This window comes from Stegostoma tigrinum, chromosome 1, assembly GCF_030684315.1.
Source record: "Stegostoma tigrinum isolate sSteTig4 chromosome 1, sSteTig4.hap1, whole genome shotgun sequence".
Taxonomy (NCBI): Eukaryota; Metazoa; Chordata; class Chondrichthyes; order Orectolobiformes; family Stegostomatidae; genus Stegostoma; species Stegostoma tigrinum.
The window spans coordinates 147,776,216-147,788,864 of NC_081354.1; the positions used below are offsets into that span (position 1 = coordinate 147,776,216).

Genomic DNA, 12,649 nt, shown 5'->3' on the forward strand with positions numbered 1-12,649 from the left:
AGGGTTTACCCAGATCCTATCCACCAACAACTTCTCATGTCTCCTCCTGGCTCTTCTGAGCTCTCTCTTTTGGTTTTTAGGTCTTTCCTGGCTACCTGGTAGCCCTCAAGTGCCCTAACTGAGCCTTCACATCTCATCCTAACATAAGCCGCCTTCTTCCCCTTGACCAGAGATTCCACCTCCTTCGTAAACCACGGCTCCCGCACTCTACAGCTTCCTCCCTGCCTGACAGATACATATTTATCTAGGACACACAGGAGCTTTTCCTTGAATAAGCTCCACATTTCTAATGTGCCCATCCCTTGCAGTTTCCTTCCCCATCCTATGCTCCCTAAATCTTGCCTAAATATGCTATGTGAATGAGGAGCAATATTCAGCAAAGTGGTGTAAATCAGATAACTTCATTTTTAGGCTGTGCATTTCAGATCCTAATCGCTCATTGTATCCCCCGATGTTGCAATTGCTTCTTTTGACAATTATCTTAATTCTGTGCCATCTGGTTCCTGATACTTCCCCCAAGTGGGAACAGTCTGTTCCTCATTTCTCTGTTTAGCCATCTCATGGTTTTGAATGTTGCTTTCAAAAAATTCTTAACCTCTCTTCAAGGAGGCAGTCTCAACATCTCCAATATATCCTTCTATGTAACTGAAGTTCCTTATTCCTGAGAAACATGAATTCCTATGAATTTTTTCTCTATGCTAGCTTCAGATAGTTCTTAAAGAGTGGTTGAGTTTGGATCAAAAGGATGTAGAAGCAGTAGAAAGGTGCAAAGTCTGGACGTAGCAGGACAAGATGAGGATGGGATGAGGTTTCCATCCTGACATTGTGAATGAACCATATCTACTTTTTGCATCGATGTTGCTGTTCATTATCACTGATTGTTATCATGGCATTTTATTCCAATTTATCTATTGACTTTAAATTGCGCATTTAAATACCAAATTTGGTGGATTTGAACTATTTCTCTGGAGTTTAAGTTTTGCTGTCTGGTTTATTAGTCCAGTAACAGTACCACCGTGCAACCATCCAAGAAGAGATATTGATGAGGGAAGAGCAAAGAAGTTGCCACTTTCTTGGTGGTTAAATTTAATTGCATGAGCAAAGCACATTTCTCTTCCATTCAGGTTCTTAATATATATTTTTCATCAGTTTGGTTGTGATGCTTTGATTTCAACAAATATTCACCAATACAGCGATGCAAATACTATTGTTGTATTTAGCGTACATAAGTAATCATCGGAAACCACGAGGATTGAGCAACACCAAAGATTTCTTAAGATTAGATTTTTTTATGATCTGGTTAATTAAAAGAGTGGTTGCACCCATTGCTGTTATAATTTGAATAGAATTATTACAATATTGTTGTTGCTGTCCTTCACAGAACCCGTTTTCTTTTTTATTTCAGATTTTTGAAAATAAAGGTGCTATGATGGGATGTTCAAACCCACATCCACACTGTCAGGTGAGTCTGTTAAACTTGTGCATGTAGCAAGATGCGCAGTTACCACCTGTGTTACACTTCATTCATTAGGATTATGAAATGAGTTAAATCTGTTCTGTTCCACAAGCTGTTAGAAGAATATTCCACATTCTAATTTTGTGTAAAGAAACATAGATCGAAATCAGTTTTTCTTTTCAATGCAGGCAAATATTTGTGAGAGAGTTCAGTGCCCTAATTTATTGTGCTGTCTGCCTGTATGTGCAAACCTGTCCCTCTTTGGATTTTTTTTTGATCTTTAGAATGTAGGCAATTCTGTAAAGGCTGGAATTATTGATATCTGTGGTTATGTTGAGAGGTGGTATTAAAGTCTTAGTGTTCTATAGCATGGAAACAGACCCTTCAGTCCATCTCGTCCATGCCAAGCAAACATCCTAAAATATGAAAAGTCTCCATGAGCCACCACAGTCCATGTGTTGCTGGTGCTCCCACAATGGTGTTCCATCGAGAGTTCCAGGATTCTTAATCAATGATATTTAGAGGCAATGGTCTAGTGTTCTTATCACTGGACAGTTAATCCAATGACCCAGATAACATTCTGGGCAATTGGGTTTGAATCCTGCCACAATAGATCATGGAATTTGAGTTCAATTTAAAAAAAAAACTCTGGAATTAAGATTCCAGAGTTTTTTTTCTGACATTGCTGATTGCCGGAAAATCCCACATGGTTGACTATTGCTGTTTAGAGAAGGAAACTGCCCTTCTTACCTGGTCAGACGTTGCTTGACTTGAAGGGGAACATGGAGGCAATAGTGTTCCCAGCACTATCAATGCGCAAAAGTTGTCAGCTATGTCTCATAGATGTTATGCCAAGACCCATTTCCCTGCTCAAGTGGATGTGAAAGAAGCCATGATACTCTTTAGAAGAAACAGATGTATTCATTCCTCATATTAACACCTCCACTCATCATCATAAAGCACATTATCTGGTCATTATCACACTATTTCTTGTGGTTACAGGTGCTTCAGAAGTGCCTAATTGGTTTTAAAGTTGTTGAAAAATTATAAAGCTCTGGGAGGTACCATAAAAATAAAAATCAGTTTTTAATTTTAGGTGAATTTGATCTTTTTGTCTTGAGTGTGAGAGATTATTGCAATCTTCAACTAGGAGTGCCAAGTGACCTCCAGTGGAAGTCCCCAGCATCTCAGGTGACAGTCTTTATTCAGTTCATTCCATGTGACACATGAAATGACTAAGCACACTGGATACTGCAACGGCTGTGGGCCCACACAAAATTCTGACAATAGTATTGAGGACTTGTGCACCACAATTTGCCCAGCCCCTGGCTAAGCTGTTCCAGTGCAGCTACAACACTGACATCTACCCAACAATATGGAAAATTGTCAATAATTATCCTGTATACAAGAACAAGTCCAATATGGCCAATTACCTCTCCATCAGTCTACTGTTGGTCATCTGTAATGCAATGGAAGCTATCAGACAGCACCTGCTTAACAATAACTTGTTCAATTGCATTTGGTTTGGGCTCTGCCAAGGCCACTCACTTTCAAACCTCATTACAGCCTTAGGTCAAAAGAACAATGTGCGAGATCTGTTTGTGTGGCCTAAAAAAGCAGCAAGGGACAGCAGACTTCACTTGGAGTTATTTATCAGACACCAAACAGTAGTGGTCGTGTGGTATATGTTATAGGTCTGCAGATAAGAGAAGCTTCAAGTGTATGGCACACAGTAATCATGGGTGACTTAAATCATGCATCTGCATTAAAATAGAGAGGTTTTGAAAAGGAGAACTAAAGAACATAAAATTATTTAATTTGAGAAAAAAGGCAGAAAACTGCATCACAAAGGGACTAGGTAGTATTTGTGCATGACGCATAGAACGCTGGCACATAGTTGCAGCAGGTAATCGGGAAGGCTGATGGAATGTCAGCCCTTCTTTCAAGGAGGTTGGAGTATAAGAGTAAGGAAGTTTACTGTACAAGGTGCCAGTGAGACAATATCTGTGAGCAGGTTTGGGCTCCTTACTTAAGGAAAGATATCATTTTGTTGGAGGCAGTTCAGATATAGTTCACATGAATGATCCCCAGGTATGGAGGGATTTTCTAATGACCAAAAGTTAAACAGGTTAGGACTCCACTCACTTGGTGTTTAGAAGAATGAGAGGTGATCTCATTTAGGATTCTTAAGGGACTTGACAGGTAAATGCTGAAATGATGTTTCCACTCATGGAAGACTCTAGGACCACGGTGGGCATAGTCTCAGGATAAAGTGGTGTCAGAATAAGACTGAGATGAAGAGGAATTTCTTCTCTGAGGGTGACGAATCTTTGGAACTCCTTGCCACTGAGAGCTGCAGGGGCATATCTAAGGCTCAAATAGATAGTTGATCAGCAATGGAATCATGGATTATTATGGGAAAGGGCAGGAAAGTTGATGTTAGGAATGCTGGATCAGCCGTGGTCCTATTGAATGGCAGAGCAGGTTCAAGGGGCTGAATGGGCTACTTCATTTCCTATTTCATGTGCATACAAACTAGGGAAGCTGTGGAGCACTAACACTGTAGAGGATCATTATCTTGCGGTGTCTTAGGAATAGCTTTCTAGAGTGGCATGTTGAAGAGCCAAACAGGGATCAGGCTATATGGATTTAGGAGTTTAGTTTAGGATTGAGTGACTGCAATACTTTAGAATACATTAAGCTTAAAAGTGACGTAGTTAAATTTTGAAGCAAAGGCATTTAATCTGAATTAGGTAAAATATGAAAACATGAGGCACAAATGGCTGCACTGAATAGTGATAAAACATGAAAAGGCATGGCTGTACACAGGCAATGGATAAGCTTTGAAGAAGAGCTAGTTTCAATCAACATCAGCTACGTCATCAATGACCTTCCATAATCTGGTTAGAGGTTTGGATGATCATACGGTTAAGCACCATCTGTAGACAGCTTTACTTTCTGAGGAAGTTATCCAAATGCAGCAAGACCGGGGGCAATATCCAGGTTTAGGCTGACAAACCACAAGTAATGTTCATTCTATGCGAGTGTCAAGCATTGACCATCTCCAACAAGAGAAAGTTTAGCCACCAACACTTGACACAAAATGGCATTATTGACTAGAAATAGAACTAGAATGGCAATATAACTACTGCTATAAGAACAGATTTGAAGCAGGAATCCTGTGTGATTAACTCACCTCTTATCTCTCCAAAACCTGTTCACTATTAATAAAGGCGTATGTCAGGAGTATAATAGAATCCCCAGTTAACGGGATGAGTGTATTACAACAACGTAAGAAGCCTGACACCATCCAGAACAAAGCAGCCCACTCGCTTAGTGCCACATCAACAAGAATTCAGCCCCTCTGCCATTAGCACACAGTAGCAGCAATGTGTACCTCTCCAAGATGTACTGCAGAAATTCACCAACCCTCTTTAGACAACTCCCTGCAACCACTACCATCCAGAAGAACAAGGGCATCAGAATTCCGCCACTTGCAAATTTTCCTCCAAGTCACTCACCATCCTTACCCGGAAATATATCCTTGTTCCTTAGTACCACAGTGTCAAATCCTGGAACTCTTGCCCTTAACAGCACCATGTACCTAGGGTGTACCTAGAGCAAATGGACTGCAGTTCAAGTAGTAGCTTATCACCATTTTCTCCATCTCCATGGGATGGGCAATAAATACTGATCCAACCAGCGACATCCACATCCCATGAGTGTATTTTTAAAAGCCGCTCTGTCTAGTTTTATTCTTGTACTGTAAATTTACATAGTTCAACTGATTTCTTATAGCTCATGTTCCTTCAGAACCCAAATTTGGTGCTTAGTGTTTAATGCCCGAGAGACCCTATTGTAATTATAGTTATTTTTGGGGTGTATCAAAGGACATTGCAACGTGAAAAATCACTTATCCTAATTATGTTGAGATGTTTCAAATGAATATAATTGCTTAACTTCAGTCTGCTCTCATCAGTAGTACAGGAGGGTACTATGGGTCAGCATGATACGTTCTTATGCCTGGAATCCACCCAAACTGATAAAAAAATCCGCTTTGCAGGTGAAGCAATCCTACCTGAAATCGGCTTGGAATCTATAACAAGTGGTTGTTGGCATATAATCCAAAACTGTGTGCTTTGCAAAGGCCACGAAAGTGGCTGTGCTGAAAATGAAAGAGCACCTGCTTTACAAGGGAGAGTGCTTCTCTAAGTTTAATTCTAAAATACATTCACATGCATCTTGAGCAGAATTGTTCAGTGGCTGTTTGTTATTCCTGCCTATCTCGTCACTTGAAGTGACTACTGCCCCAGCAGAGCCTGGGAAATGGAACAGGGACTTGCTGATCTAAGACAGCAGCTTTAATCACTTGCCATTGGTGAAGTTATAGAAAACATGACCCTGTGTTTACTTGGTGCCTGACCCAACAGTGCTGAACATTGATTAGTGATGTAATATGTTGACATTTTTGTGTGCTTACCAGATATATTTATTTTCTTTGGAGAGATAGCTGCAAGCATATTTGAAGGAAAATTTAAGTACATAGGTTTTGGGGAGAAACTTGTTCATCTGGTACCTACGCAGGCTCAGCTTGATTTACCAGAAATGACAATGCTGTGAGGCCAGTACCTGCACGACATTATTGGGTGGTATCAATGAAGACAGCTGGTTGAGCCACAGTGTTAATCGCCTGTAACGCTGCTATCTTGCTGTGGATAATTGATGTATAGCTGTATAACCTTGTTGCCAACTCAGTTATATGATCACACCATTTACCAGTAACATTTCTGAGTGAATCAGTGAATAGGTGCAAGTTCCGTTTTCTACAAATCTGTGATCTGATCAGTATTTAACAAGTCTGCCATTTCTTTATTAATTGATCCACATTTCTCTTCCCCACTCAATCTCAGTGTAGTTTTAGCAACAGTTACTTTTATTTGTAAACACAAGTAGGGGTAAAGTCACCATAGCCCTACTGGACCATAGGACCGCTCTCTCATTAGAGACAGAGCGACAACTGGTAGTGGTTTTACCAGAAGATCACCATGCCTCAGGTAAGAGGAAAGTTTTGAAGGAGAGTCCTTCATGGTAATCTCAGCTGGTGTGAGAATTGAACCCGTGCTGTTGTGATCACTGCATCACAAACCAGGCATTCCTGCCAACTTCTATTGATATAGCATCTTTAAATAAAATGTTCCATGCACTTCACTGAAGTGAATTTGATTACAAATCTCATCAGAAAATGTTAGGGCTAGTCATCAAATCCTTGTCCAAAATGATAGGAAAGAGTTGTAGCTAACTGGAAAGATTTGGGGAGCGAGGTCAAGAGCTTAATGTAGAGACACCTGAAGATATGGCCACCAGTTGTGGAACAAGAGATGTTGAGGATGCAGAGGAGACCAGAATTGGAAGAATTCAGAGTTTTTGGAGGGTTTCAGGACTGGAGAAGGTTACAGAGATGGGAAGGGGAATGGCCATGTAGATATTTAAGCAGCAGCATGGGTATTTTAAAATCAAGGACTGGCAGCTAATGAACACGAGTGATATGTAATGGGACTTATTGAAAGTTATATATTGGCCGATACATTTTGCACGAAATGGAATTTTTCAAGTTTGGAAGCTGAGAAGTTGGCTTGGAGAGTTTTGGAATAGTTGAATTTGGACGTTACGAGTGTATGTATGAGCTGCAGATGTGCTGCGCAGGGCAGATGTGTAAATTAACTGCTCAGGAACAAATTAAGACCCATAACAACTAGTGAGTGTTTTATAGTCATGCATGCTGATGAAGTTACCCAAACTAAACTAGTTCCATTCAACTGCATTTGCCCCATGAGCCTCTAAACCCTTCCCTATTCGTACACCTATCCAAATGTCTTTCAAATTTTGTAGCTATACCTGCATCTACCACTTTTCCTGGCAGTTCACTTCAGATACGAACCCCACTCAGTGTGGAAAAAGTCGCTTCTCAGGTCCTTTTAAATCTTTCTCCTCTCACCTTAAAAATATGCTACCCAGTTTTAAACTAACCCACCCTCAGGAAAAGACCTTTTCTGGACGCTTTATCTGTGCCCCTCATTATTTTATAAACTTTAATATTCTGTGTGAATTTTCTTCATGTTCATTTTCTGTGAGTGATGCTAGAGGATTTGAAAATTACAAAAGACAATGCATAAGGTACAAAGCTCATCCTGTTAACATCTCTTGTTCCCTGTTCATAACCTGGAGGTGGAATCTGGAGATTCTGGTGAAGTTATCAAGAGATGCAGTCCCTCAATGTACTGAGTTATGTGGAATGGTAACCTTCCTCATAACTTCTGCTCTGACAGCTTTCAATTATGATTACAGTTACTCCCGACCAAACCCCTGCCCCTGCTCATTCCTGTCAAAATATTACTCTACATCTTTTATCACCTTGAGCCTCAGTTCTTGAATGCTTAGGAACATGGATAGGGTGACCCTGGCTCTTGATCATTCTAGATCCCCACTCTCTTGATGTCCCTTGAAGGCATCTAGGATTCCATTTATTTCTTCTTGAGCAACCTTAATGACTGCGTTTCCATGGTCCTCAGGGGAAGAAAATTCCAAAGATTCATCACCCTTTAAGTGAGGAACAACTTTTTCACACAGAGGGTCGTTCATATGAGGAATGACCTGCCAGGGGAAGTGGCAGATGCAGATACAATTATAATACTTTAAAGACACTTAGACTGGTATGTGAACTGGAAAGGTTTGGAGGGAAATGAGCCAATAGCAGGTAAATGGGACTTCCAAATCTCCCCTTCCCCCACCGCATCCCAAAACCAGCCCAGTTCGTCCCCTCCCCCCACTGCATCCCAAAACCAGTCCAGCCTGTCTCTGCCTCCCAAACCTGTTCTTCCTCTCACCCATCCCTTCCTCCCACCCCAAGCCGCACCTCCATTTCCTACCTACTAACCTCATCCCACCTCCTTGACCTGTCTGTCTTCCCTGGACTGACCTATCCGCTCCCTACCTCCCCACCTATACTCTCCTCTCCAACTACCTTCTTTTCTCTCCATCTTCGGTCCGCCTCCCCCTCTCTCCCTATTTATTCCAGAACCCTCACCCCATCCCCCTGTCTGATGAAGGGTCTAGGCCCGAAACGTCAGCTTTTGTGCTCCTGAGATGCTGCTTGGCCTGCTGTATTCATCCAGCCTCACATTTTATTATTTTGGATTCTCCAGCATCTGCAGTCCCCATTATCACTGGTTTAGTTTAGGATGTTCAGTGTGGACTAGTTGGACCAAAAGATCTGCTTCTGTTCTATATGACTCCATGAAAAAATTCCTCATCATCTCAGTGGAAAATGACTTGCTCCTTATTTTGAAACTGTTTCCACAGGTTCTAAACCCCACAGCCAGGGAAGCATCGTTTCTGCTTCAGAGATAGTAGGAACTGCCGATGCTGGAGAATCTGAGATAACACGGTGTGAAACTGGATGAACACAGCAGGCCGAGCAAGAAAGCTTGATGTTTCCGGTCGGGACCCTCCTTCAGAAATGGGGGAGGAGAAGGGGATTCTGAAATAAATAGGAAGACGGGGGAGGCAGATAGAAGATGGATAAAGGAGAAGATAAGGTGAGAGGAGACAGACAGGTCAAAGAGCCGGGGTTAGAGCCAGTGAAGGTGAATGTAAGTGGGGAGTTAGGGGGGTAGGTCAGTCCAGGGAGGTCGGACAGGTCGGGGGAGGTGGGAGGGGGTTTGTGGCTAGGGGATGGGGGTGGGGTTTGAGGTGGAAGGAGGGGATAGGTGAGAGGAAGAACAGGTTAAGGAGGCGGGGACTAGCTGGGCTGGCTGGCTTTGGCATGTGCTTGGGGGAGGGGAGATTTTGAAGCTTGTGAAATCCACATTGATATCCTTGGGCTGCAGGGTTCCCAAGCGAAATATGAGATGCTGTTCCTGCATCTTTCAGATGGTGTCATTTGTGGCAATGCAAGAGGCCTGGGATGGACATGTCGTCCGAGGAGTTGGGGAGGGAAGTGAAATGGTTTGTGACTGGGAGGTGTAGTTCTGCTTCATCCTGTTTGTTTCTTTAGGTAGTTTCTACATGATCACCTCTTGTTCTTCTAAATTCCAGAGCACACCAACCCAATCTCTTCAAGGCTTCCTAATAGCAAAGTCCAGCTGTCTCAGGAATTAGCCTGGTGAATCTTAGCTGGTCACCTGGTCCTGTGGCTACATATTTGCGTTTAGCACAGTTATCCTACTTTTAGACAAGACAGACAGGGGAATGCTGCTTAAGAGAGCAGGGGACGTTGTCTGAAATGCATGTATTTCAATGCAAGAGGTATAACAGGCAAGTTGATGACCTCAGAACTTTGTCTAGTGTTTTGAACTGTGACATTATTGCAATTACAGAGACTTGGCTGAAAGTGGAATAAGACTAGCAGCTAAATGTCCCAGGATTTGCACATTTCAGAGATGTGTGATAGAAAGGGAGGTAAAAGGGGTGGAGGAGTTGCATTACTGATAAAGGAGTATCTCACAGCAGTACTGAGGGAGGATATATCAGAGGATGCCTGCAGTGATGTGGAATGGGTAGAACTCAGGAATAGGACAAGTGAAATCACAATGCTGGGGGTATGCTACAGGCTTTCCAACAGCCAGTGGGAGAAAGAGGAGGGAATATGTAGACATATTCTGGAAAACAGCAGAGTTATTGTGGTGGGTGATTTTAACTTGCCCTGTATTGATGAGGACTCACTACATGTTAGGGGCTTGGATGGAGCAGAATTTGCAAGATAAAATATCTATGTGTAGAGCCAGAAGAGGTAGGTGAGGTCCTAAATGAATACTTTGTGCCAGTATTCACCAAAGAGAAGGAATTGGTAGAGAATGATCTCCGGGGAGGGAGTGTCAAGTCTCTGAGCCAAGTGGCTATTAATAAGGAAGAGGTGTTGTGTGTCTTAAAGTAGTAAGGTAATAAGTCCCTGGGTCCTGATGGGATCTATCCCAGAATATTTTGGGAGGCAAGAGTACAAATTGTTGGAGCATTGACAGGCATCTTTGTATCCTGTTTGGCCACAGATAAGATCCCAGAGGACTGGAGAAAAGCCGGCAAAATGGATGCAGAACTTAGTCATAGGAGACAGAGGGTAGCGGTGAAAGGATGCTTTTCGGAATGGAGGTCTATGACTCGTGCTGTTCCACAGCGATCAGTGCTGGGACCTCTGCTGTTCGTGATCGACACAAATAAATTGGAGGAAAACGTAGCTGGTCTAATTAATAAGTTTGCAGGCGATACAAAGGTGAGTGGAGTTGCAGATAGTGAGGAGAATTGTCAGAGGATACACCAGGATATTGATCAGTTGGAAGCATGGGCAGAAAAATGGCAGATGGAGTGTAATCCAGACAAATGTGAGGTGATGTATTTTGGAAGGTCAAATTCAGGTGGAAATTATTCAGCGAATGGCAGAACCCTTAGGAGTATTGATACACAGAGAGATCTGGGTGTGCAGGTCCACTGATGACTGAAGGTGGCAGTGCAGGTAGATAAGGTAGTAAAAAGGCCTATGGCATGCTTGCCTGCATTGGAAGGGGCACAGACTATAAGGATAGACAAGTTATCCTGCAGCTTTATAGAACACTAGTTAGGCAGCACTTGGAATATTGTGTACAATTCTGGTCATCTCACTCTCAGACAGATGTGGATGCTTTGGAGAGGGTCCAGAAAAGGTTTACCAGGGTGTTGCATGGTATGGGATATTTTAGCTGTGGAGAAAGGTTGGATAGACTGGATTTGTTTTCACTGGAATGCAGCAAGTTTGAGGGCGATTTGATAGAAGTGTAGAAGATTGTGAACGGCAGGGATAGAATGGAGAGGATGAGGCTTTTTCCCAGGGGGTAGGACTGAGTTACTAGGGGCACAGGTTCAAGGTGTGAGTTGGGGGAGTTTAAAAGAAATGTGCGAGGCATGTTTTCCACACAAAGCATGGTGAGTGCCTGGAATGCGTTACCAGAGGAGGTGGTGGAAGCCGACACAACAGCATTCAAGAAGCACCTGGACAAATACATGAATAGAAAGGGAATAGAGGGATACTGATCTTGTAGGTGAAGATGGTTTAGGAAGGGCCCAATACGGCGGCACGGAGTTGGAGGAGCAGGAAAGCTAACATTGTGGGTAAGGACCCTTCTGAAACGTCAGCTTTTCTGCTCCTCTGATGCTGCCTGGCCTGCTGTGCTCCTCAAGCTCACTGTGTTATCTCTGACTCCAACATCAGCAGCTCTTTTACATTATATAGGCTGCTTTCACTACAGTTAATGAAGTCTCTTCTACCCTTCGCTCTTATTATCACTTATTTAGCTTCTCCCCTGTCCTGCAACCCCCCCCCCCCCACCCTTTATCTCTCTGGGTTCCATCTCCACCTATCTGTTCGCCTGTTCCCTCGCACCACATCCCTTCAAATGTGCTGACAGCATAAATATCACTTTTTCCCAGCTCCTGATAGTGACTCTTCATCGGAACTATCTCAAAGTGTTAACTCAGCTGTCTTCCCGCAGGTGCTGCTAGATCTGCTGAGTTTTGCCAGCAATTTTCATTTTTTGTTGAATCATCTCCCTTTATGTACAGTTGTAGTTTAAACACCAGGTGGCAGTATGACCCCATTACTAGCAGGCATACTGAGAGGCAAGAAATGATCTTCTGCTGAAGAAGTTACAGTTCTCGATGTTGTGCCCTGAATATTGGCTGCTTGCTTTATAGATGGAGGAAAAAAATGCAGTAGAATAGTAAACATAGGATAACGACATTGAAGAGGCACTTAAACAAACACATGAACAGGCAGAAACTAGAGTGATACGTATCATGTGCAGGCAGATGCGATTAGTTTAGAGAAACCTCACAATCGGCACAGACGTATTGAGGCAAAGGGCCTGTTCCTGTGCTATACTGTCCTGTGTTCTTTGTAAGCCAAAAGTCATTGTATTCCAAAAGCACTGTGGAGTAACATAAACGTATAGTGTAGTACTAGATGTACCAATATAGAGAATATAGTATTTCAGAACAGAAATAATCATCTAAGTTTGCGTCTGTGTGATAGTCCCTCGGATCACACTTGTTTGCATGTGGAATCTTTTAACATGGTAAGGCTGTGTATTGCAGCAATCACTTGGTTATAGCTGACCAGGAAACACTGTTGATTTTACTGCCTGCTGTAGGCATATGAGAAGGATTTAC

The 12,649-nt window shown here is 42.6% G+C and overlaps 1 protein-coding gene across 2 annotated transcripts in view; it reads left to right on the forward strand.

Moving 5' to 3' along the window:
• Nucleotides 1-12,649, forward strand: part of galt (galactose-1-phosphate uridylyltransferase) — a 74,433-nt gene that overhangs the window by 31,814 nt on the left and 29,970 nt on the right. For both annotated transcript variants that reach the window (XM_059649235.1, XM_059649234.1), the window contains exon 6: nt 1,406-1,462. In XM_059649235.1, the coding sequence (XP_059505218.1) occupies nt 1,406-1,462 (57 nt within the window). The remainder of the gene's footprint in view (nt 1-1,405; nt 1,463-12,649) is intronic.